This window comes from Strix aluco, chromosome 1 (genome assembly GCF_031877795.1).
Source record: "Strix aluco isolate bStrAlu1 chromosome 1, bStrAlu1.hap1, whole genome shotgun sequence".
In the NCBI taxonomy this organism is placed as follows: domain Eukaryota; kingdom Metazoa; phylum Chordata; class Aves; order Strigiformes; family Strigidae; genus Strix; species Strix aluco.
The window spans coordinates 76675807-76699600 of record NC_133931.1 but is presented as its reverse complement, the minus strand read 5'-3'; the positions used below and the strand labels follow the sequence as shown (position 1 = coordinate 76699600).

The 23794-nt window shown below is 39.5% G+C and overlaps 1 protein-coding gene across 12 annotated transcripts in view; it reads left to right on the top strand.

Moving 5' to 3' along the window:
- The window catches only part of IKZF1 (IKAROS family zinc finger 1), a 73509-nt gene extending 50968 nt beyond the window's left edge, over positions 1 to 22541 (top strand). For 7 of the 12 annotated variants that reach the window (XM_074825461.1, XM_074825516.1, XM_074825475.1 and 4 more), the window contains exons 4-8: positions 1085 to 1345; positions 7002 to 7169; positions 9148 to 9273; positions 13695 to 13829; positions 18083 to 22541. In XM_074825461.1, the coding sequence (XP_074681562.1) occupies positions 1085 to 1345; positions 7002 to 7169; positions 9148 to 9273; positions 13695 to 13829; positions 18083 to 18789 (1397 nt within the window). In that variant the 3' untranslated portion in view covers positions 18790 to 22541. The remainder of the gene's footprint in view (positions 1 to 1084; positions 1346 to 7001; positions 7170 to 9147; positions 9274 to 13694; positions 13830 to 18082) is intronic. The other 5 variants (XM_074825480.1, XM_074825502.1, XM_074825495.1 and 2 more) reach the window with 5 other exon arrangements.
- The last annotated feature ends 1253 nt before the right edge of the window (positions 22542 to 23794 follow it).

Genomic DNA, 23794 nt, shown 5'->3' with positions numbered 1-23794 from the left:
GGTGGGGTAGGGTGAAGGAAGAGGTTTTTCACTGAAAGGAAAGCAAGATTGGGGGGAATGAAATGGTCTTTTTCAGCCTAATGAAGAACTGTTTTTTTCACCAAAACCATCAGATTAGAAAAGACGGAATAACTGGAAAGATGATTTATTCTACACAAAACATCATACAGTCCTGTGGAGAGAAGATGAATGAATACTGTCATTAACTGATCTGAATCTTGGCCCTTTTCCATAACATTTAGGTTTGCTGTGTTCATATCAGACCAAATTTACCAACCTACATGTTATCACATGTCATGAGGCTATGCCAAATTTATACCTCATTCTTCTTCTAGCTGCAAGTGATTGTCACCTATGGGATTATAACACAAAGAACTTTTCCAATAAAGTCAAAACAGTTCTCCCACCCACCTTTGTTGATTTGACAGTTTTTTAATAGTAGCTCATGGCTGTAGACATCCTCTCCTCTTACTCATTGATCCTAATTCTGCTATCCTACAAATGCTAGTTCTTAAATTCTTTCTTCCATCCTTCCCCATCCTGGTTTCTTTATCAGTGTTTGTACTCTTTCCTTTCCTGTTATCCTTGTTTACCCCACAGAACTTCAAAGCAAATATTTGGATTCAGTACAACCCCTGGGATCTTCCTGTCAAGTGGAGAATGTTGCATTTTCAGTTCATTTTCATCCATTGTCTTTGATGAGTGTGTTACTTTCACAACTGTTTTGGATGAATCCTTGTGAAGTGGATTCCTTTTTAAGTTTCATCGCAATTAGCCTGAATTGTCAAAATGAATGTTACAAATGCAAAAATATCAAACTGACGTAGGAACAGACTTGTAATGTTGTTTGGGTTCCCAGCTCCCAGGATGCCTTGTATTTGTCTTACTGATATTCACTGTTCATTGCTCCATGTGTTACAAACTCATCTCATTGTCCATGGAAATGTAGTCGTGTTTGTAGCTTTTGTTATTTAGGTATATTGTACATGTTATTTAGAAGTTATCTCCTTTGATGTGATTGTTTCTTTGCCACCATATTTATTCTGTAACAAAACTGAGTGGCATCCTGTATTGTTTTTTTCAGCCGGTAATATTAAAATAGAGACTCAGAGTGATGAAGAGAATGGGCGTGCCTGTGAAATGAATGGGGAAGAATGTGCGGAGGATTTACGAATGCTTGATACCTCGGGAGAGAAAATGAATGGCTCACACAATGGCCCAGGCAGCAAAGCTATGTCAGGAGTTGGAGGCATTCGACTTCCTAACGGAAAGCTAAAATGTGATATCTGTGGGATAATTTGCATCGGTCCCAATGTGCTCATGGTTCACAAACGAAGCCACACTGGTAAGGCCTGCCGTAGTTTTTCCTTTAGTTGACAAGAATTGGCCACATATTAGGAACTAAGACTTATTTTCTGTATCATGCACATGTTCCCTCTTGTAAGATAATGCAGCATCGGTGGGCATTTGGAACTTGGTTATTTTGTTACACCATTTCGGAGAGCACAAGAACTGAGATTTCTTCTTAATGGAAGTCCATCTATTGGGCTAGAAATTGTCCAGTTTGTTTGGTTGGAAGCTACATGAAAAATTCAAATTAAAAAAGAAGAAAGTGAAGAAGTGTTGTTTAATTTCTGAGAAATTTCTAAGAATTGCTGAAGAAAAACCCATTTCTGGCTAACTCTGAAATTGACCCAGTTCTAATGTTTCCAACAATGCAACAAAACTCATTATGGATCAGTGATTATGAAAGTGATTGGCAAAATAAATGTTAAGGGAACTCTACTGGCAGTCTTAGTAAAAAAGGGGTTAATTTTATGTCAAATGTTTCATGAAGTAAAAACAAGTATTGTCACTGGTCAAATCTGCACTAAATGGTTTCGGCTGGGACACCAAAAGAGACATGTAAAGATGTTGTGCTCCGTAGGGATGGTTTGTCATTATACAGTGCTGTGAATCTTCTTGCCTCAATTTTCTAATTCTAAATAGTCTCAGAGTGCAAAAAAATGAAGAGGCTGAAACAAACGAAGAAGTAAAGACCAGGGTGAGTCTCATCTTACCTGATATAAGCTGCCTAAAAATTAGGCTTCTGATCTAAACTCTAAGGTCATCCATAGTCAAAGGATAATAACTGAACTGTACTGTTGTGCTACACAAGTTACTTTGAAAATAAATAAGTATTTGACATTTTTGCATGAATATTCAAATGAGAGGGAATTTCAAAATATTTTTAAAGTAAGAATGACCTGTCCCATGGTTAGATTCCACTGAAATAGTCATGCCAGTGAACACATAGATACTTTCTTTCCCCGCTTCCCCCCAGTCATGCTTAAATGATTTCCCCAGAATTACTAAGGAGTGAGACTAGCAAAGAGTTTTCAGAGTTTAATGGAGAGGATCCATGAAGAGACCCTGAGTGTTTGTCCATCCCCACCAGTGCTAATGTCTGTCACTGTAACAGTGGCTCTTCAAGCTCTGGAAGGGTGCTATCTGTTAGTGTAACATGGGTTAGCCACATTCAGAAGCAGTGCTGGTGATAGCAATGTTGTTACATTGCCTGCTTCAAAATACTCTTCAATTCAATATGATAAATCCCTCTGTCAGGGAAGAGCAGATAATTATCATTATTGGAAAAGCCACAACTAGTTCTCAGAAGTGAGGTTACAGCCTACTTCTTAGATATAATAAAGTGCTTGTTGGTCAATTGTTTCCTTTTTTTTTTAATTGCATGTTAATGTGATCCTTTAAAAGTTGATAAAATGTATATGGAAAATGACTTGGACATGAGGCCTTTTAAACAGACCCACGGGCTTGAAGGGGATATTGCAGTAGTTGAAATAAAACGTTGCAACTTAAAATGCATTTAGAGGTTGAAGTCTTTGTGCTTGTTTTAGGAGACTGCTGTTCTATTAAAAGTACGCTGTTGCTCCTTCAGAAGAGCTGTTTTGGGTCCCTGAGGGTCAGAGGCAGTGTTTTCATCAAGGCTGAGTGGTCTGTGTGGGGACACACCTGATTTTAGGGAGGCGGTGGGCAGAGCTGCCTTTGTTTCTAGTGTATTGGTTGGCACCCGGCAGGATGAGTCTCTGGAGGATGAACTGGGCTGTCTGTTCCCTGTGGCCACCTCACTGGTTTCCCTGGCACAGACCTCCAGCTGCCCGAAATCCTGCCCGGCAGAGGGACTCATGTGCCTGCCAAGGGTGCTTAGGGTGCTACCACGCAAGGACTGTCACATGACCAAGACCCTCTTTTTAATCGGGAAACGTAGTTAAAACCTACAGTGGAAGCACCCCATGAGCTGCACTTTGCTCAGCAGGACCTGCTTCTTTTACACTTAATAAAAATAAAGGGTGTGAAGGTGAGCCCCTGACTCCTTCCATGGAAAGAAAGCCTTTGCTTTCCCTCCCACCTCATCCTCAGCTCCTCTCCTGAGCAGCCTCTTTGGGTGAGCTCAGGTGTTTTTTTTGGAGGCTGACAAGGGAGTGGAGGCTTGGAGCTGGTAGTTTAAATTAAAGGGACGTCATGGGGAAACAGTGGTGACTGCTTTTCCTTTCAGCTGCGCTATGAAAATTAAAGTAGAAATGGGATATACTATTACAGACATTTAACTGACTACGCTGAAGCCCATTTCAATACATGCCCGGTGAAGGAATAAGCCTTGCAAATGAATTACTTTGCTGCTAATTCATGTAAAACCTGCATATGCAGTGAGGTTTCCTTAAATAAATATTTGATAAGTGAACAAAACTCTAACACACTAAAGTGCCAAAATAAAATGACTGCCTGACCTGATAAAAGGCATAATTACTTTTAATGAATACACCTGCCAAGTGCAGATATGCAGAGCAGCACCTGATATTTCTGCCCCCTCCTGTTTGCGAGCAGCTGTACAGCACTGACTTACCTGTTGCTCCTGTCTGCAGAGTGAATCCCACTCACAGATGCCCGACTCTCCTTACTGTCCTTCCCCAAGGCTTTCAGTACATGGATTTTCTCCAGCTTGCTGGTGTTTAGCAAAAAGAAGATCTAGAAATGAGAGGGAAACTCTTCTCCTGCTCTCTGGTGCTGACACCTCAGGGTATAGATTCAGGCCTTGCTTGCTCAGCGTGCGCATATGTGTGTGCATGCGTGCGTATGCATATATGTGCATATACATGTGTGCGTGCATAGGTATATATATTCTCTCCTTATATGTACACTCCTTTAACTTAAGTCACCAGTTAGTTCACTTATGTCTTGTTAGTTGGGTCTGAATGTCTCAAATTATTTAGAAAACTAGTGCCCATTGAATAATGAGTATTAAAAAAAAAAGAGCTATGCACATCTCTGAGTAGTAGGTGATTTTGTCATTCTATTGTTTAAGAAATGAGAAAGATTTCAGTTAGGATGGTAAATATTCTTCACTTTACAAGTAGTCCAGGCCCCATGCTCCCAATTAGGCTTGCAAATCACTGCAATGGTGGTTGATTCAACTCAGGGTCCCATTGTAGGTTTTGCTCCTGGGCCCATCGTTGTCCATAGCTACACACCGTGCAGTGAAACCTGCCCAGCATAGACATGTGCTGTTCAGAACTGGAGAGAAAACAACACACAAAGCTGATTGTTTAAACAAAAGATGCATTATGTATTTTTTCATTCCAAACTGCCCCTTCCTCATTTTTGGGGGATAGTACCACACCTTCCATCAGTGACTGTGTCCATCCTAGCAGGGCTGGGAGCTTTGCCAGGCTCACAAGGCAGGTGTTCCCCACCCCGGTAGTTGCAGCATGGATGACCAAAGGCTGGCCAAGCTACATGTAGTTTCAGGGTCTTTCGGTGGTGGTGTCGTTTCCCTTGTACAGCAACATGAGTGCAGGTTCCCTTACATTTGATCCCACTGTAAGTTTTGTAGAAATATTTGGTATGCAGCAGTCTCATTTGAAATGCTCCACCCATCTGTCTTCTCCACCCAGTGCAATTTTTCACCCTGTAATTGCGAGAGCTGTAGGCTGGAGATACATTTCATTCTTACTTTGCTTTACATTTCATTCCTGGAGTACTTTTACAATCTTTGTTTTCTCCTCTTACCTCCTGTGAGTAAAAAGTAACAGAAATAAATGCTAGAAAAGGTGTTTAGTAAGAATTAACCATTTCTTCTGAATTTGTGTCCCCCATGACAAACTGACTTCTTCATTACTGTTTCAGTCCATTTCTGAAAAATACCTTCCACGCTGAGTAACTGCCCAAAGATTAAGAGGTAAAGGAGACAGACTCTTACCCATTTTCTTTTTCCCCTAGCAACTACTGTGCATGGCTTATGAAGTATATTGCAAAATCCTGTAAGGCTAATGCTGGCATTTTTGTGGGACACCCCAGTTGAACCAGCTTCTAGTATAGTTTAGATGAATATGTCTTCTTGATGGACTAAGAAAGTGAGCTCATTTGGCTTGACAGGGACTATGCTGACCTGCTTGAAGCTGTTTGACTGATGAAAATCTCTTGCCATAAAGTAGATTCATTGTACTGTTTGCTGAATGCTAAAGCTGCCAGCTGATGGTAAGAGTTTTCAGATTTTTCAGTTGGGACTGTGCTGCTGTCTAACTGATTTTCAGCTGTTCTACTGCATTACCCAAAAGTCAAAAATTATAATGCTGACCATGTATGCGCACATATGGACATACAAATTGGTCCTGGATGTGCAAAATAATACATGATGGTTAAGTGAGAGAGAAGAAAGAAATTGTTTAACTTGTATTTATATTTTTTATATTTTAACTCCAGCACTGAAATTTTAAATTCAGTATTATTGTTAGATAAAAAATCAAAACTAATAACAGGACATCTCTGGGCTGTTTCTAACATTGTCAGTGCATTGTAATTACTATAGCAGATTACATTTATGCCTAAGAGAAACAGAATTCTTCAAATTAGTTTCAAAGGCTGGTTTGACTTAGTTGAGGGCTACGGAGAAAGAGGCATGCAGGAGCAGTTCCTGCTGATGGAGTGCTCTCATGTATACATTTTCCTTTACTCCTATCTGGTACAACTGGAAACCTTCTGATTTAAAGAAAAGGCTTCATCTATCTGAAATTAAAAAAGAAAAAAAAGCTAGGCAAATAAATGAGCGTATTGATTTTAAACAGCACTAAAAAGCAAACAACAGCCATATTAATTTTTACAAAGGCTAGTTGATTCGCTTCCTTGATAACAGGGACCAGTTTCAACAAATCAAGGCTGTGTCTCTTCAGGTTTTTCCCTGTGTCTGCCCAAAGTGTAGACCAGCAGAGCCCATTTGTTCAGCTCCTCTGTTCGTACCTTACCCAGAGAAGGGTTGGGACTTTGGCATGGAAGTACAGGGCTTCCTTTGCACTGTCTTAACTTATGTGATTTTACTCTCTCTCTTTCTCTCTTTCTCTGTCTCTTTCCTGATTTGGCTGCTTAGGGACAGACAGGTAATGGAGAAGAAATTGAAAGGGAAAATACAGGGAAAATGTAAATGAAAAGAAGTTATTATAACTGTTATAATGAAGTGCCTTTCATTTAAATATAAGAATGTAACGCTGAAATGAACTTGTGATCCTGAAATGCATTTTTAATGAGTTTCCTTTTTATTTTGCTGCTTCAGTGGCATATTTTAAAGACCCTTTGAAAAAAGCCACATTAAAAACCCCACCAAATGCCACAACATGCAAAATTGGATATTGGTTTATTCCAAAACTGCTGATCAGGAAGAGTGGCTCTTCAACACAAAATGTTGCAGTCACTTTATTTAAATGAGTTTGAATTTGCATTGTGATGTGCCATTCTGATTTAGAAAAAAAAAATTAGATTTTCAGATCAAATTGACCCAGCCAGTGAAGCATTAAGAAACTGGCAGGTTTAGTCTGAAAGCCTCATGTTATATCAAACCTGCAGCCGGTGGAAGTCGCAGAGCAGCAGTGAGAAAACAACTTTCTCACTGAAATCTTTTGCTTGTTACCACGTAAGATTTTTTGTTCTCACATATTTTCTCCTTCTCCCTGTAGGAGAACGCCCCTTCCAGTGCAACCAGTGTGGAGCCTCCTTTACACAGAAGGGCAACCTTCTGCGCCACATAAAGTTGCACTCAGGTGAAAAGCCCTTCAAGTGTCACCTGTGTAACTACGCCTGCCGTCGCAGGGATGCCCTTACGGGACACCTGAGGACTCACTCGGGTAAGTGAAGGTGTGGGAACGTCCAGGCGTGCTTGTCACCACACCCATAGAGGAGACAGGGGCGTTCGTGCCCACCAAACCCGAGAGGCCTTCTCACCCTGGGGAGGCGAGTAGCCCTGTGTTGAGGTTAACCAAGCTGTGAGCTGGCCACAGTGTTTAAGCAGCAAAGACATGACTACACACATCTCACACCCATGATCCTTCACCAGAAGAACTGTTTTTTTTCCCCATGCTTCTTGACTGATTAAAAGTTTCTGTAGTAGGATTTCATCTTACAAGCCTCATGTGAGTAATCCATTTCATGGAACTACGAACATGAATTAAAGCTGATGATTGTTTTAGGGTTTAGATGGCATTTATCCGCATACAGAAATAATATAAGGTCTAAACACGGTAGATTTTAAGTCACAAAGTCTCAAAACCTCCAGTCTTGTAGTCATTCTCGACCAAAGGAGTGGATACCTACAGCATTTAGCAGCATTTATTTGTTGCACCTTGTTATTACAAGTACTTTGAAAGAGAAAGGGTGGGGAGGAGGGAGAGGGTGGGAGAGAGAAAGATAATAATCTTCCAGAAAAGAGGACTCTGCTAGAGTTTTTCAGTGTTCTGTCTCAACAATATGGAGATCTGAATAAATATTTTTGAATAGCTGCACATTTCCATTACCAGGAACCTCTCATTGTTTGACAGAAGCCATAGTCACATACCTTCTGTGAAGCAAAACGTATTTAGCACCTTTAAAGTGCCTTTAAGAGCAGAGTGTTGTCTCATCTAGTTTCCCAAGCTAAGCTGCAGATGCAAATTGTTATTTGGACAGGAGACCACCAAACTGCGTTGCTGGAACTGACACTGGTAACTTTACTTGTGAAAGCTGGCTTTGGGACCAAGTTCTGGGTAGCAGAAAGGGAACTCCCAAAGTGACATTTCTGTGTTGCACAAAACTAAGGAAATTCTTCTCTAACACACACATTAAATAATAAGATCCCTAGTGTTGGTCCCAGATGTCCAAAATAATTTCCACTTCTGTTTGGTCCTGGCCCAATTCAAGAAAGCACATCCTTAAAATACTACTTTGCCTCCCTCTCCCTTGCTGTTACTGATTTTCATGGCTGCACAATTTTAAACATCATTTTTCATATATACATGAAATTACACCTAGAAACTTTTGGCAAACTCTGAGGATTCCATAGCTAAAGAGACAATGCATAAATTATAGATTGCAATTAGTTCCTGCAACTGGCAAACTGACGTCAATACATTATAAACAATTTGGATGTCTGAGTCTGATTTTAACCTGAGAATTTGTAAGTAAAATTCAAAAGTTAAGCTGTGTAACCATCTAAAATTGTGAAATCACATATAAGGTGACAGTCTTGTCATGCTGAGACAGAAAATTCAGGTCCAGAAGTCCATGAAACCATATTCTTACTGTGAAATTCCTGGAACTACCTACATCTGAATTGGTGTAATACAGAAAAAAAAATTTGTCATGCCGTTTCTCTTGAATTTCCAGAAGCAGAAAATATGTGAAATCTAACATTGTCCTAAAAGGGTTGAGCTGGTTCTGGTTACATCAGAACTGACATCCAGCCGTGGGCAGGTGTCTCTACCTACACCACCAGTTCCCCCACTGGCAGTCTCTGCGGGAGCTAGGCACTAAAGCAACTACATTCAGGCCTTTGAAGGTGTCTCAGTTTCTAACTTGTGTAGATGCTGTTTTTAAAGATTTAATGTCGCAGACCTTATCTGATATGAATCATCTGAAATCAACTTGCAGCACCTACAGAATTGGCCTGTTGATATAAAGATATACAACTATTTTTCCATTAGATTTTTTTTTTTTAAATTGACAAAATCTTTCTTCACTTCACCAAGCGTGGGTTTATTTTTGGGGTGGGCTTTTTTCCTGTTGTTCTTATCATTATTAATATTCTGTTGAATACCTCATCTGAATCTCTCAATTAATTGTTCTCTCCAGTTGGCAAACCCCACAAATGTGGATACTGTGGTCGCAGCTACAAACAGCGCAGCTCTTTGGAAGAACATAAAGAACGCTGTCATAACTACCTGCAAACCATGAATATCTCAAGCAGCCTTTATTCAGGTAATAAACGTGTCCATTTGGGGATTAACGCTGTCCTGTCACGTACACAGAAAAAGGAGTGCAAAAGGAACAGTAGTACCATTTGTGGCATCTTTTGCATTGGGGAGGCACACACACAACCCATATGTACGATATTGCATTTTGATTTATTCTATATTTGATAAATATTTGGCTGTTGTCTCCTTTTGTTTAGCTCAAACAAAAAGCCAGAGTAAAACTCAGGCATGTAGCAAAACACTTGCAAGACCTGGGAAATTTCAGTTCACCATCTCAAGACAGTATGGCTACACCATCTCATCACCTTTCCCCTTTGCTTGGAGTCCTATATTGCAGTACTCTTGTGGATGTATCCTTAATAAAGACTTAGTATCAGTGTTCTAGGTAGGGCTGCAGAATCTTCTGCATTGCGTATCTCCTGCCCTTCCCAGGCACAGCTTAAGGGGTTTGACCACTGAGACCAACTTGTCTAACAAGGATGAGCCATCTGTCTTTGATCTCACTCTTCCAAGCAAGAGGACGTGATGCCAGAGGACTTTAATTTAACCAGTTTGACTGAGACAGTCCAGAAAGGCTAATAATTTGTTGACAGCCTTCTTCCCAACCTCCCCTTTAAAAGAAAACTGGGAGGAGGTAAGGAGCTGTTGTGCTTCTCTGACAGACTGGTCTTAGAATGAAGGTAAAGTCAATTTCTTGGAGAGTATCAAATCTAAAACTATGCCCAGAAATCAAGCAAGCAGATATTGGGGTTTGGATTTTTTTTTAACAAAGATCCTAAAGATCTCTATGGGATCAATCAGAGTAAGTAACCGTACAAAATCCCCTTGCATGTGCAGTTTTAGATAGAGAATGCTAGATCCAGTTTCTGTGGTGGAGTATAAGCCCATCCAGTAAGTTACATTTCTTGCACACCTTTTTGATGCTGTTGGTATATGTTACTTGGTTTGTCAAATGACAAAAATGGAAGATTCCCTCTGACCTATTTGCAATGATGCCTCATTTAATATTTCATATCTGGACAGAATCTGAATATGTTTTTACATGCTATCAAATAATGTAAAGTATATGCACATAATGATAGCAGTGAATACAGCTGAGATGCTTCTGGCAGACAGCATGTTAGAGCAACGCCCCTTCTAATTTTATTGAGGGGGTGGAGAATATATGAATAGGAAAGCTCAATGTAATACACAGTAGGCAGCAATACTTATTCCCCAAAGAGGTGATAGGATTTAGAAACAAATACTGTGTCTTGGGATTTGAATTTTCAGTGTCTGACACGTGGATTTGAATGTCTGCACGCAGAACATGAAAAGCTGTGTGAATGAGTAGCTGAACTACTACTAAAGTCTTAGTAAGCAAAAATACACAGATGAAACTGGTGTTAGGAATCATAAACTTTATTAAGAAATAATACAATTTTAGAGATGGACCTTTGTTTATAGCAAATCATGACAGGAGAGTTTATACTAGCTTAGGACTGAATCTAGTATCTCAGTGGAATGAAAACCTGGGGAATTAATGACTGCTTTGGAAGAATCACTTCTTCCTTGCATATACTGAAAGTATCATATAAATCCGTATTTGATATAATAGGAGTGCTTTTGCAAATTAAAAAAAAAAAAAAATTAGACTATTAACTTTGGTATTTAGAACTTGTATCCAGCCAAAGACTTCACTCTTAAAAAATTTAGTACTCAGTTAATAAATCGATCCTTAACATTTCTAAAAAATGAAACTTTCCTGCATTTGTCCTAGTATTTTGCATTCTGCTCTATTCCACTTCACTGCAAACATACCATTTTGCCATGTTTACATTATTTCCCTTACAAACTCAAAGATGAAAATGTACAATGAAACAGCTGAAAATGAGTAAGCATCATTCTGGGATTTTTAGTGCATTCTACATTATATCTAGAAAAGCAAGTAGCTATACTACCACTGTTCCTATATTTCAGGATGCAATATGGAACTATTAGAGCCATAATTCAGGCCCTTTTATTTTTGTCTTCCAGACTCAAAAAGGTTGATACAAAAATCTGCTTAGGGCATGTGATTTGACATTCTGCTACAGCAGGATTGCATTTTACAGCATTTTTAAAATACTTTGTGCGGTATACATAGAAAAAAAGTCAGTTGAAATGACCTAAACTAATAGAAGCTTTCCATCAGCTTGTAAATCTAATAAATATATTTGAGAAAGTATTCAAATAAGGGAGAGATCCAGCACAGAGGAGTAAGGAGAGGAACAAGGGACTGTATTTGTATTTTAACTTTTGTTTGCTTTCTTTAAGAGAAGGAGATTCAGCATGAAATTAGGAACCTGCTGAATTTAATTCTTATTTTAGAGGACTAGAATCTCACCGTCCATGTGAAGTTCTGTTAGAGACATTACCCAGAGTTTTGCATTTTAGTTGAGTGCAAGTGTGCTGAAGTCTTACCAGGCCTTTATAAAATAACAGAAGTTTATGAAGTTTAAAAAGGGTCAATTACAATTCTTCAGCCACATGTGGATTTTCATTTGGAAAGATAAAATTTTTTTTTTTTTTTTTCATTTCACAGACACCAAATTAGAGAAAAATAGTTACCGGGTTGGTAGCAAATTTCAGGGGGTTTCAGTTGCAAAGGCTGGAAATTAGTACATAATTCAACTTGCCCTTTTTTTTTAATAGGAGTTTTAAAAGTTTGAAATTTGAATATGTAACTACACTTTCTTGAATTGGTTAGAAATTCCATGTTATTATATCCTAAACAGATATTTCTTGATCATTTCAACTCTGAACTAAAAATTCAAACTTTTGTTTCCCCATTGATCAGACTGCTTTAAAACATTCTCTGTAAGTCTCTTCCTGAAGTGGTATCTGGAAGCCTGAGCCAGCACAAGATGCTGGCGTGTGCTTGTTCAATGATGACTAGGTACCATCCATGCCCTTTACTCTTCTGCACTTTCATGACCAAATTCTGCTCATATCTTGCACTGGTCACAATCTTTAGCATCTTACGGGGCTGGGGCATAATTCCATGAGGCTTGCTGTCATTGTCACTGTCACTGCAGTATGTGCTGCCGCAGCAGGAGCTCAAGAACCAGTTGTGTACTCTTCCATTTGGTATTGTGGAGTGTTGTTGTCTAGGACACTTCACCTGATCCTTCCAGTTATCCACCAGACCCTGGTTTTGCAACTTTCAGGAACAATGAAACTTTCACAATCTTCCTTTTATGGCAGTGATATATTGCCAAAATAACATTGCATAGGAACAGCGTGTTCTCAACTATTGAGAAACACACAGGTACTAGAGTAATGGGTTCTGTGAACCAGTAAATCCAGTGATAAAACAAATTCTCAGCAGGCACAGAAGGCAAAATGTAGCAGAGTGGTGCACCTAATTGAAAGAGCTTGCAGAATCAAAGTCTAAAAGTCATCTTTTGCTTCTCCCTTTAATAGGAACTCACAAGCTCAGGAAAAATATCTATATCCCAGTAGCAGGTAGAAGTAAAATTAACTCCTTTCTCCTGTCTCTGACCTCCCTTGCCAAAAAAAACCCCAAAAAACCCCAACAGTAGTGCTGTAATCTTGCTGCATATCACCTTTCCTTTAGATGTTGGAAGTCAGAAATACCTTTCCATACATTTTTCATAGTCATTGTTTTGACAGTGCACTTTTCGATACATCCCTTCTGTTTCTGCAGGAAAGTACTGAAGTAAAATGTAGTGAAAGTGAAATAGTCTCCCTTTCCTAGAGCCTCACAGCTAAGCTCCTTTCTAATTCTGCAGTGTCTCAGCAGGAGGTTGGGAAACAATTTTCAGTATTGGAAATCAGTGCTCCACTATAGGTGTGACTTTAGAAACTTAAATTGTCATTTGAAGTCTAAAATTGTGTCAAGGAAGTATAGAAATATTTACTAGGGAAAAAAAAGGTGGTGGAGAGAAGGGTTGGTGTAGGTTGCAAATACATCTTCCACTGCTGGAGTTGAGAAGTTTGTCCATTTCTTCTGCCAGAGAAGCAATGATCATACAGGCAGTTCCACTGGGAGGGTTGCAGAGAGATGGTGGGGGGTGACAGCGCAGGGGTGAAAAGGTGAACTGCTTCATGTCCAGTAAAATGTTAGGACCTCATTTGCTCATGGAAATGCAGAGTGGCTGTAGAACAAGGGTGGAGTGACTACATTACATACAGGCAGATGCCTTGCAGTTGCAATCTCATTTTGGTATCCTAAACAAGGGAAACATGAACATGTACATAGATTAATCAGCATGAGGGACTGTGTTACCAGGAGTCAGAATTGTCCCGTGTCTGCAGTGGCGAGCTCCTCCTTCCAGCTGGTTGGGAGCTAAAAGACATTAGCTGAGAAACAATAACCTAAAGACAATAGTTCCATTAAATGGAACAAGCGTGCCTAACCCTTCTGATGTCATTTGATTTCAGTCATAAAAGACGAAACTAACCAGAGTGAAATGGCTGAAGACCTGTGCAAGATAGGGTCAGAAAGATCCCTCGTGCTGGATAGACTAGCAAGTAACGTCGCCAAACGTAAGAGCTCTATGCCTCAGAAATTTGTTGGTAAGAGTTAAACGTTTGCTGTCTCCTAAAAAATAAAACAAAACCAAACCCAAAAAACATCTCACAGGATTTTTACTTTTGCTTTATGATTTTACTTGTTTTACTAAATTAGCAATATCTATCTCTATAGAAACAGATACAGTGATGTGTTGGGGGAAAAAACCAACCAAACTTCTCCAGCATACATTTCTGCATGTTTAATTTTCCACATCTGGAGATCAATTTTAAATCTCTTTCCTGTCTTTTTCTGATGCTTATGAACCAGATCATTACAAGATCTGGACAGACTCCTGAAGTTGCCTTAAGAACCTGAAGATAGGAATAGAAGTTTCCTATTGGGAAAGCATTTGACCACACTTCCAGGATTATTTTATTAACTTTTGGATGACATCCAGATCTAGGCATATTGGTGTTTGTGAAAACATTTGTGAATAGTTGAGCATAGGCTGGATAACATTCTTCACCCCTTCGTAAAGTCTGTATGCTTTTACAGCCCAAAATGATCATGGAAATAAATAAACCTAGGTCTGAGAATAATACCTAAATGAAAAGATCTTTGGGTACATTCTATAAATTATGCAAAAAACCTCATGCCCATTTGCACCCAGTAGTTTTTGTCTTAACAATGAAAAAATGGAGGCTACACCTATAAAAATGGAGGCTACACCTATATTGTTCTGTTTGGTAAGCCTGTGCCAAGTTGTGGTTACATGAGTTTCATAATAGTGAGACCCACAGACAATAGCTGACATTTTGTCAGCTATGTATAGTTAGTCTTAAATGAATAAAAGCATGGGAGGTCAGAGGACAGCATGTACTCATATCTAGTTAGATTCTGTTATAATTCACTGTACATTCATTTATAATATTATTCTATAGGGGACAATCAGAGAAAACTGAAGTCTTTGAAACAAAACACACATTAAGGTCTTCAGTCAAAAGTCAAGGCAAAAAAAGACCAGTTTATGGGGCAGAAATTCCAAATATACCTTCTGCAATGAGGACATAAGGGTGAAAGGATAATTAGTATTTCTGAGACAAGGAAAAGGGAATCTCAGCTACGTCAGGAGGCACAACTAAAGGTTTGAAATGAAAGTCCAAGATAGTTTTCAGGTCTAAAGGCAACAATCCCAGGAGGTAGTCAAAGATAAGAAATGCTTACACGTATAAAAGGACAAACGTTATAGTAGAGGTAGTGACCAAAAATATATCAACTCTATGAGGCAAACCTGATCTGTTTAGACACTCTAGTAACTGACTGCATTAGGCAAAATACTAATTCTGTGAAAGCTCCAGGAAGACCGAAAGTGTTAAAATTTAAAAGCTACTAGCAAGTATCCTATATGTGATGTATCTGTGGGTGTGGACTAGCTTTTTCGTTCTCCTTTTCTCTCTTCACCCTGAAAAACAGTAAAGACAGCCAGTTTAACTACGAGTTTTAGGAGGGCAGAGTTTCCTGTCAGTTAGTTATTCAGGGTGTGGTGTAGGAAGACAACCTACTGACAGCAGATATTTATGGAAATTTGCTAACCTTCAAAAGGATGAACTTTTCTGACAAGAAAATGCCCCCAAATCCTTCCCTTTCCAATCCTCACCTGCTGCTTCATGTAATAGGTACATTCCTGATTAACACAAGGTTGGGCCGGCTGGTCAGGAGAGCTTTTGGGTAATAAAACATGTTGATTGCTCCTGTAGATTACCGTGTCATCCCAATCCCCGTGCTGAATTCCAGGGAGAAGAAGCAAATGGCATCCTTCACATAAGGCAAAGACTGTCTGCTTCTTCACTCTTTTTTCTCAAGGCTAAATAGTTACCTTTCAAAAGTGAGATTGTTCACCAGATTAAGCCAGTTATTTGTAAAATTCTCTCTGTGTTCCAAACTGGAATAACTTCCAGACCTGAAAGCAGAACTGGGCCATCCAAACTAGAAAGTGAAAACTGCAGGTGATGTTGACACAGGTTTATCATGCTAAAACAACAAGCAGCAAAGAAAAGAGAGGGGTTAAAAACAAAAAGCAAAACAAACCAAAAAAGTGCCCACATGCACTGAGTGCATTTTTAGTATTTAGGTACCTGCTGCAGAACCCTGAGCAGTGTAAAGCTTGAAGTGCATCAAGCCATTAGCAGTTTAATTTACTTATGCTCTAATAACCACAGAAATGAGCTATTATTTTTAATGAATGCAAGCATTACCTGCACTACCCAGATATAGAAATAATACCTGCCTTCCTCAAGTTTGTGTCTGTTTCAGACACCCTGCTTGGAAACAAATTTTTCTTATGGGCACTTGATCCTCTCAGTGCAACTACCAACCAGTTATGCTACATAAAGCAAATACTACCCAAGAAACAGCTGTTAAAATCATGTCTTCTGGATGCCCAAAATTTTGTGTATAATGAAAACCGGTCTCACTTTTCAGTGTTATACAGTGCCCGTGGAGTATAAACGATTTTGACCTCAATGTTTTCTGGAGATAAGGGTATACATTCATATTAGGAGAGGTTTTTCATATTTACAAAAGTCTTTCACAATGCCTACTTTGAACCTTCAGCCTCAAACTCTGCCTGAAAACTAGAGCATTAGAAAGGGTAAATCTGGAAGAAAAAAGAATGCACCCCAGTTAGAGGGGTGCTTAAATTGGCAGAATAATAGGGAAAGGAAACAAGAGGAAGTAGAAGCTTGTGTGGCGCAGCTACAAGGTGTCTGTACCCTACATGCCTTATAGGAACTTAGGCAATGGTCGGAGTGTTTCTTCTTCTGCTTGCAGAGCATGGACAAGCTAGTATGAAACCATTATCTTGTGGGAAATGTAGACAGCAGGACTTTCTACACTTTAGCCCCATCATTGCAATAGCATCATGCTAGTTTTCTGGGCTCTTCACAGACTTTGAATAGTCAATTTGAGTAGAAACTGGGGGAAAAATTGTTGATAAATTAATTTGCAGATATTCTGGTAAACTTTCCATGCTCCTATTAGCATTTTTTTTAGACAAATTAGGGCTTTCCAAGGCCTACCAGCAAATGTCATGTTGATTAGGTGACAGCACCTCATAGAGATGTTTGTGGCTTTCAATGAATTTCCCCAGATCTGCAGAGCTAGAAGATCCATGTGGACTGCAAACAATGTGTTATTGATAGTTCCTAGGAACCTGTTTTTTACCCCTTTGTATTTGCACAAATTTATTAGGGGCCTGATAATGATGATTTACACTGTTTGAGAAGATTGCTCAGGTTCATAAAATCAGCATCTGTGCATTTAATAGTTTATCCCACTCCTAAATTTTACCTTCTATGTTTTGCTTAGTTCTATCTGTCCAGGAATTTTGAGAAATTTAGTGAAACTCAGCATTCAATACTAGGGTATCCAGCTAGAAATACATTAGTGCAGTATGATTTTTAAAAAATTAAAGAGTCCCCCCTTACTCTTGGCATGCCAAATCAGAGTCAAAGTTACAAGTAACAAGTAATCTTGCTCTGTATAGGGCTTTTACATCATAGGAAAAATATGTTCCAAGGACAAATGCATTTAAATTTTTTCGGTGGTTCTTGGCTGCTCCTGTAGATGATAACTTTGACACAAAGTTTCTAGGAAGATTTGTATCTTCTGGTAATGTGTCTAACATGATTTATTTAAAAAAACAAGGTGGGGGGGGGGGAGGTGTCAACATGAAAAAATAAGTTTTTGTTGATTTTTCTCCAAAATGACATATGACCACATTGCTGATGTGGGTTCAGTAAGAAACTGAAGGTCTAAAACTAAAAAATGCAATTTCCAGTCTAAAATTGTAGTATTTTAGGGAAAAATATTGATAATGTGCTTCATGATCTGAAGCATGAAGGCCAGGCTCACTGTAACTGAGTTTGGTACACTGTCGTCACTAACCACAAAGGCATGCCTCAGCTCACTGTAGGAGACAGATGAAGGAGTCCAGTTAGAAAGGAGAGAGGATGAAGCACTCGATCTGGAGCTCCCACGAGTCCCCATAGAATTATTTCCAGAATCTGTTTTCATTCAATTGCTTTTCCAAAGACCTCAAATTATTTTGCAGGTTAAAAAAAAAAAAAAAACCAAAACACCAACCAAACATTTTTCTGACCAGCTATATTAGAGAACTATGAATACCTTAGATGAATTACAGAGGTGGATTTGGTCAACTGTTTTCTTCCATGTTGCTGTTTTATTAGTCCATGATGTTCGGTTCCTTAATTGTGTAGAAATCAACCCTCTAACTCCTGACTGGTTTTCACTGCAGGTGAAAAATGTCTGCCCGATCTTCCATACGATGCCACCACCAACTATGAGAAGGAGAATGAGATAATGCAGACACACGTTATCGACCAGGCCATTAATAACGCCATCAGTTACCTGGGGGCAGAGTCCTTGCGTCCCCTTGTCCAGACACCACCAGGTGGTTCTGAGGTGGTGCCTGTCATCAGCCCCATGTATCAGCTCCACAAACCTCTTGGGGACAATCAAGCTCGCTCCAACCATACAGCTCAGGACAGCGCAGTGGAAAACTTGTTGCTGCTTTCCAAAGCCAAATCTGTCTCCTCCGAACGAGATGCCTCTCCCAGCAACAGCTGCCAAGACTCAACAGATACAGAGAGCAATAACGAGGAACGCAGTGGTTTAATTTACCTGACAAACCACATAGGTCCCCATGCAAGAAATGGCATCTCTATAAAGGAAGAAAACAGGCAATATGATGTCTTGAGGGCAGGTACTGACAATTCCCAGGATGCTTTCAAAGTGATCAGCAGCAATGGGGAGCAAGTGAAAGTTTACAAGTGCGAACACTGTCGAGTCCTTTTCTTGGATCATGTGATGTATACGATCCATATGGGCTGCCATGGGTTCCGTGATCCTTTTGAATGCAACATGTGTGGCTACCATAGCCAGGACAGGTACGAATTCTCTTCCCACATAACTCGAGGGGAGCACCGTTTCCACATGAGTTAAAACTTCTCCGGCACAGATCTAGCCTCAACAGCTGCGTTACTGGAGCTGCACAAGCCACGACACCAACAAAGCACAAGTCAGCTGGACAGTAAAAGTATCAAGAGAATCAAAGGTTCAGCTATCTTCTCCCACAAGAAGAGATTTTTCCTTTTGGTAGCATGCATTGCAACTCAGTTTTCTAAAATGAGTACTAAAGTTTTTACTGAAAATGTTTGATCACCAGAAACCTTTAGTAATGTAAGTAGGAGCTTTTGTAGTCACATAGCTGAAAGCCCTTCCCTTAACTGATGCTTCTTGCAAACCTCCCTTGCCAAAACTGTTAGCCATGCGCAGGATGCACCATGCAGACGAGGACGCAACAGGCAGGAGCGGCCAAGCTTTCTCTCTTAACACCCTGAGCATAGGGCTCTGACACCAGATGTACATTTTTTGACTTCCTGGTATTATTTGACTCTTTTGGGAAGATTAAACTCGACTAAAGATGGAGGGGCCCATCTCAGATGGCTTCACAGACAGCTAGGGTGGGACGGGACACCCCAGCCAAAGGGTTCTGAGTTGCTTTGGTGGTAAAAAGTAGAATGTTCCTACCAGCAAGGGTGATGCTGGTATTGACATCATGGGTTGCCTTGCTTGTGTCACTAGGCAGGCGAGCAGGTATGTGAAAGATAGAAGAAACACCCTTGTAATATACTCTGTGACGTATGAATTGCATTTAATGTATAGAAAAAGGGTATTGTTGGCTCTTTGAATAAATGTTTTCTCTCCCTATCCAATAAAACCCCACTTTTCTTTAAGCAACCCCTCCTCTCTCTGCATAAACAAGTTACAATGTATTTAATTTTTCTTTCTTCCTTTTTTAAGTTTTAGTTATTTAGAAAAGTATGATGTACAGTTGAGAAGAGCACTAGCTAGAAACATGTGTGGGGAAAGTCTCCTTATGCACATTTTTCATCTTTTTTAAACTGCCTGGAAAATATCCAAATGTTCCTCTCTTACATATGAAAAAAAGTCCCCTTTATGCTTGCACAGAAGATGTCCTCTTGTAGATTTTGTCGCTCTACTTGTAAGTGTTTCACTTAATCATTTTTAAAGCACTGAACTGAATTAAACCAGCCAGTTCAAATTTGTTAGCCTTCTTTTTTCCTGGCACTTGCTGTTTAATGAGGGACCAAGCCCTGCGAAGGTGCTGAGAACCCTGGCTTCCTATTCAACAAATCAATTCGCCATGTGCTTTAAGTTACTTTTACTTCAGTGGAACTAATCTTAAGGTTAAAAAAATGGTGTTTTGCTGAATGGGGACCAGAGACTGCAGCACTTTGCAGAGTGGAGTAAAGTCCACCAAGAGCCTTCTCCATGGCGGGTTCTGCTGCAAATACTGTAACTTCAGTTAGAATAAAAGCTTCTATGATGAATAGATTTTAACCCTAAACACAGCTGATATAAAAAAATACTTCTTTTAAAGCTTCTACTTAACTTCCTCTTCCAAATAATTGATTCCTCTCCCTGAACACCCTTGTACTTTAAGATTGGGCAAAAAAAGAAATTTTTGCAGCTGCATAAAAATCTGTCATCAGTGCTGCAATACTTCCTGGGCAGCATTTGTAAAAATACCCCATCTTATTAACTTAATGTATAAATACTTCCACTCTGCATAATAAATGGATATTCTGCAATGAACACAATCATATAACCAACAAGACTAGCAGTCTTGTCATACAGCTACATGTTCTCCATTCACAAGTGCATGCAAGAGCATATGTTTATTATAAAAGAGATTCGATGGAACCACAAACACTTGTACCTAGGCCAATTTGGCCTGATGTATGTAGCTATATTTGATATACATTTCCTATATATACATACTATTACAGGCGTGCAGAGTTCCTCCTTCTGCTTTCACTTTTGCAGGTGTAAGTCAGGAGCAACAACACTGAAGTTAGAGGGAAGATACCGATGAAATAATGAATTACAAATATATGCTTTTACAATCTCATGTCTTAGCTTTTCATGCCGACTGTAAGACACTTACTTCATATGACACACGGGCACAGTGGTGTTTTTACACTGAAAGTGCACGCCTATCTAGTAGCTTTGTCCCCAGATGGGGATGCTGTGTATGATTGTCCACAGTCTGGTGCATATACCCACAAGAGTGAAAACAAATGACTAGTACATGTTAGGTACACTAGTACATACAGGATGGCCAATGACCCTCCAAAAATACCTAGTGTAAACTGCAGGCCCAAAGGTGATCCCCTCTACTCCTGCATTATAACTCAGTTGCCTTAAGAGACATTATTGCCTGTTACCTTCCAGCCTGAGCCACTGTGCAGGGGGTGGGAATCATCGGGCATTTTCATGCCCCAGCTACGGTTTTGTCATCAATGCCTGCTACACGTTCCGCTTCAAGACAGAATGTACTTGGCAACAAGGTATTACCAAATATTTCATATAGGAATGACCTGAAGAGGACCTTCAAGGTGGGGAGCTTACGGTGATGAGTTTCCTTTATTTTTAGGTTTTTTTAAATAAAGTTGAAATGGGTTCATTTTTTTGTAGCTGGTAGGGATACATTCAGCTGTGCTCACCCCTCTCCACTTTCAACTGATACCAACCAAGAAGGGACAAAGTAATTACTCAGCTCTGCTGCAATGTCCTGTGTGAAGTCAGATGTTGGCTGTATAGAAACATTCTGCTTTTATTGCTCTTACACCTCTTTCCTACTGTTCTTAGATTTAGGCCACTATATACCCCGTGCCATTTAACCCTTCATTTTAAGACATCCCAAATTATAAAGAGGAGGGGGACAGAAGCTTACTCAGGTGGTTTTGTTTCTTTGCTTTTACTAAAATGCAACACAAATAAAGCCACGTTTATTAACTGTGTAAACAAGAGTAGCTCCAGTGGAGTTTAAGACTACCTTGAACTTAGCTTTTAAATGCGATTTCTGATCACTGGGTAGGTTCACTGCTGTTGCAGCATCTCTGTGCACACATGCACATGTGTGAGTTTCTGTGTCGCTTTTCTTGTCAACATGCACATGTGGTTTTGTGTATCATTAATATTTTATATACATATGTATGTGCATATATATCTAAAATGGTTCATATGACATGATGATGCCCTGTCAGTCGCAGTGGGTTTGTTTCCTGGGTCTGGAGTTTTCTTATTTATACTATAACAGAATATGTTGATGTTGTATATTAAACAGTACAGTAGTATAAGTAAATATATTAAGACACAGTGTCTCAGAGGGCATAGTCTAAAGGCAGGAGCAAACAGCATTCTCTGTTCACAACAGGGCTTTTTTTTAGGTTTGCTTTTTTCAGTATTTTTCTCTGTTTTGCACAAAATCATCTTCAATTTGTTTAGAAACAAGTGTTTCAATAATTTTATTTATGAATATATGCAAGGATGGCATGAAAATAGGATGGGGTGTGTGTGCATTGAAACTCAGAAAACTAGTTTAGTGTAATCTCCCTTTTTCTCCTTTTTTTGCAATGGTGCAATACCCTGATATGGTTTAGCTGAACCCTAAAATGAGTAAACATGGTGAATGGCTTTAAGTTTATATCTGTTTTAAAAAAGTAAAAAAATAACCGCTTCCCAGCCCTTCCCCAGACACTGCATTTTCTAATAGTATTTACACACTTTTTTTTGCTATGATTTTATATTGTAACTTCATTTTTCTTTGCAAACATTGTATTTAAAAAAAAACAAATTTCATAAAAATTGGAAATGTTATTAAATTATGTCTGCAAAGTGAGATGTATCTTTTAAGACAGGAGGACCTGGTCAAAAACCCCAACCCAAGCCCCAGAACATTTCTGTCCCTCTCCTAGTGGGGGAAGAAGTCGCTCGGTACAGCTGGAGGCCGTGGGGGGGGGGGGTGGCGACTCCGTGTGTGCATGGGCTGCGTGTGGTGAGCTGCAGACAGACAGACAGACAGACAGACAGACAGTTTCGTGGGCAGCAAGGGAGCGCTGAGCATCGTGCACGGCCCCGGCCTCTGCTGCAACACCGGCAGCCCACATCATGCTGAGTTCATCCGTGCTGTCCTCACAACCCATCTTCTGTGGCCAGAAAAAGTGACGCTGTGTCAGTCAGCCTGCACTCGCCAGCTACGTGAGACAGCCTTGCTAAGCCAGCTCCAGCTGAAGGTCAAGGCCTAAACTGGCTACCTCCCATCCAGTGGCCCTGGCCACAAAACTTGCACAGCTCCGGCGAGCAGCTGACTGACTTTGAGAAGGTTGCTTCCCTTCCAGCCCTCTCCTCTTACCTTTCCCTCCCACCACCCAGCCGAAGTCATTACAGAACACAATTACTTCTGCATGTAGAGTCATGGTAATTCAAAATAAAACACCGAGAAATTATTTCTACTATTTGCCATAACAAAGGTGATTTCTCTGCGGGTGTTCCCGTTTCCTTCAGATTCCAGCACAGTAAATTTCACATCACATATTTAACGCAAACAAGAATCACTGTTTTGCTTCAAAAAAGCACCATTTATGAAGTTTTAGAAATATTTCCATTCCTAAAACTACTATTATGAACAAAATGAGATTAAAGAAACCCCCAAACTCTAATGGTACTGCAATCAATTCTTTTACAGGTTCCCAAAATCTAAATTTTCCTTAAGTTACCATGATATAGTTTCGTCATAAACTATGACTGCTTTTCTATAAGAAGGAACCTTTTAACATCCTAATTGTTTTGTCCACCATCATAGCTAGTTCTCAGTAAATGAAGTGAACTACAAATTGCTGTTTCTGCAAAGTAAATATGGTCTGTTAAATAGCAATAATCACAAAAATAGACCAAATGTAATATTCTCAATCAATGTTATTAAATCCTTGAACTAAAGTAGAGACGTCCACAGATTTAAATGCAGGTTTGTGTATCTAAGAATATATTCTGGGTATCTATCTATAACATTTCAAAGACTTTCTTAATATCGTAATATTTATATTTTTTTCCTACTCCAATAGCTTGACTAAATTACATC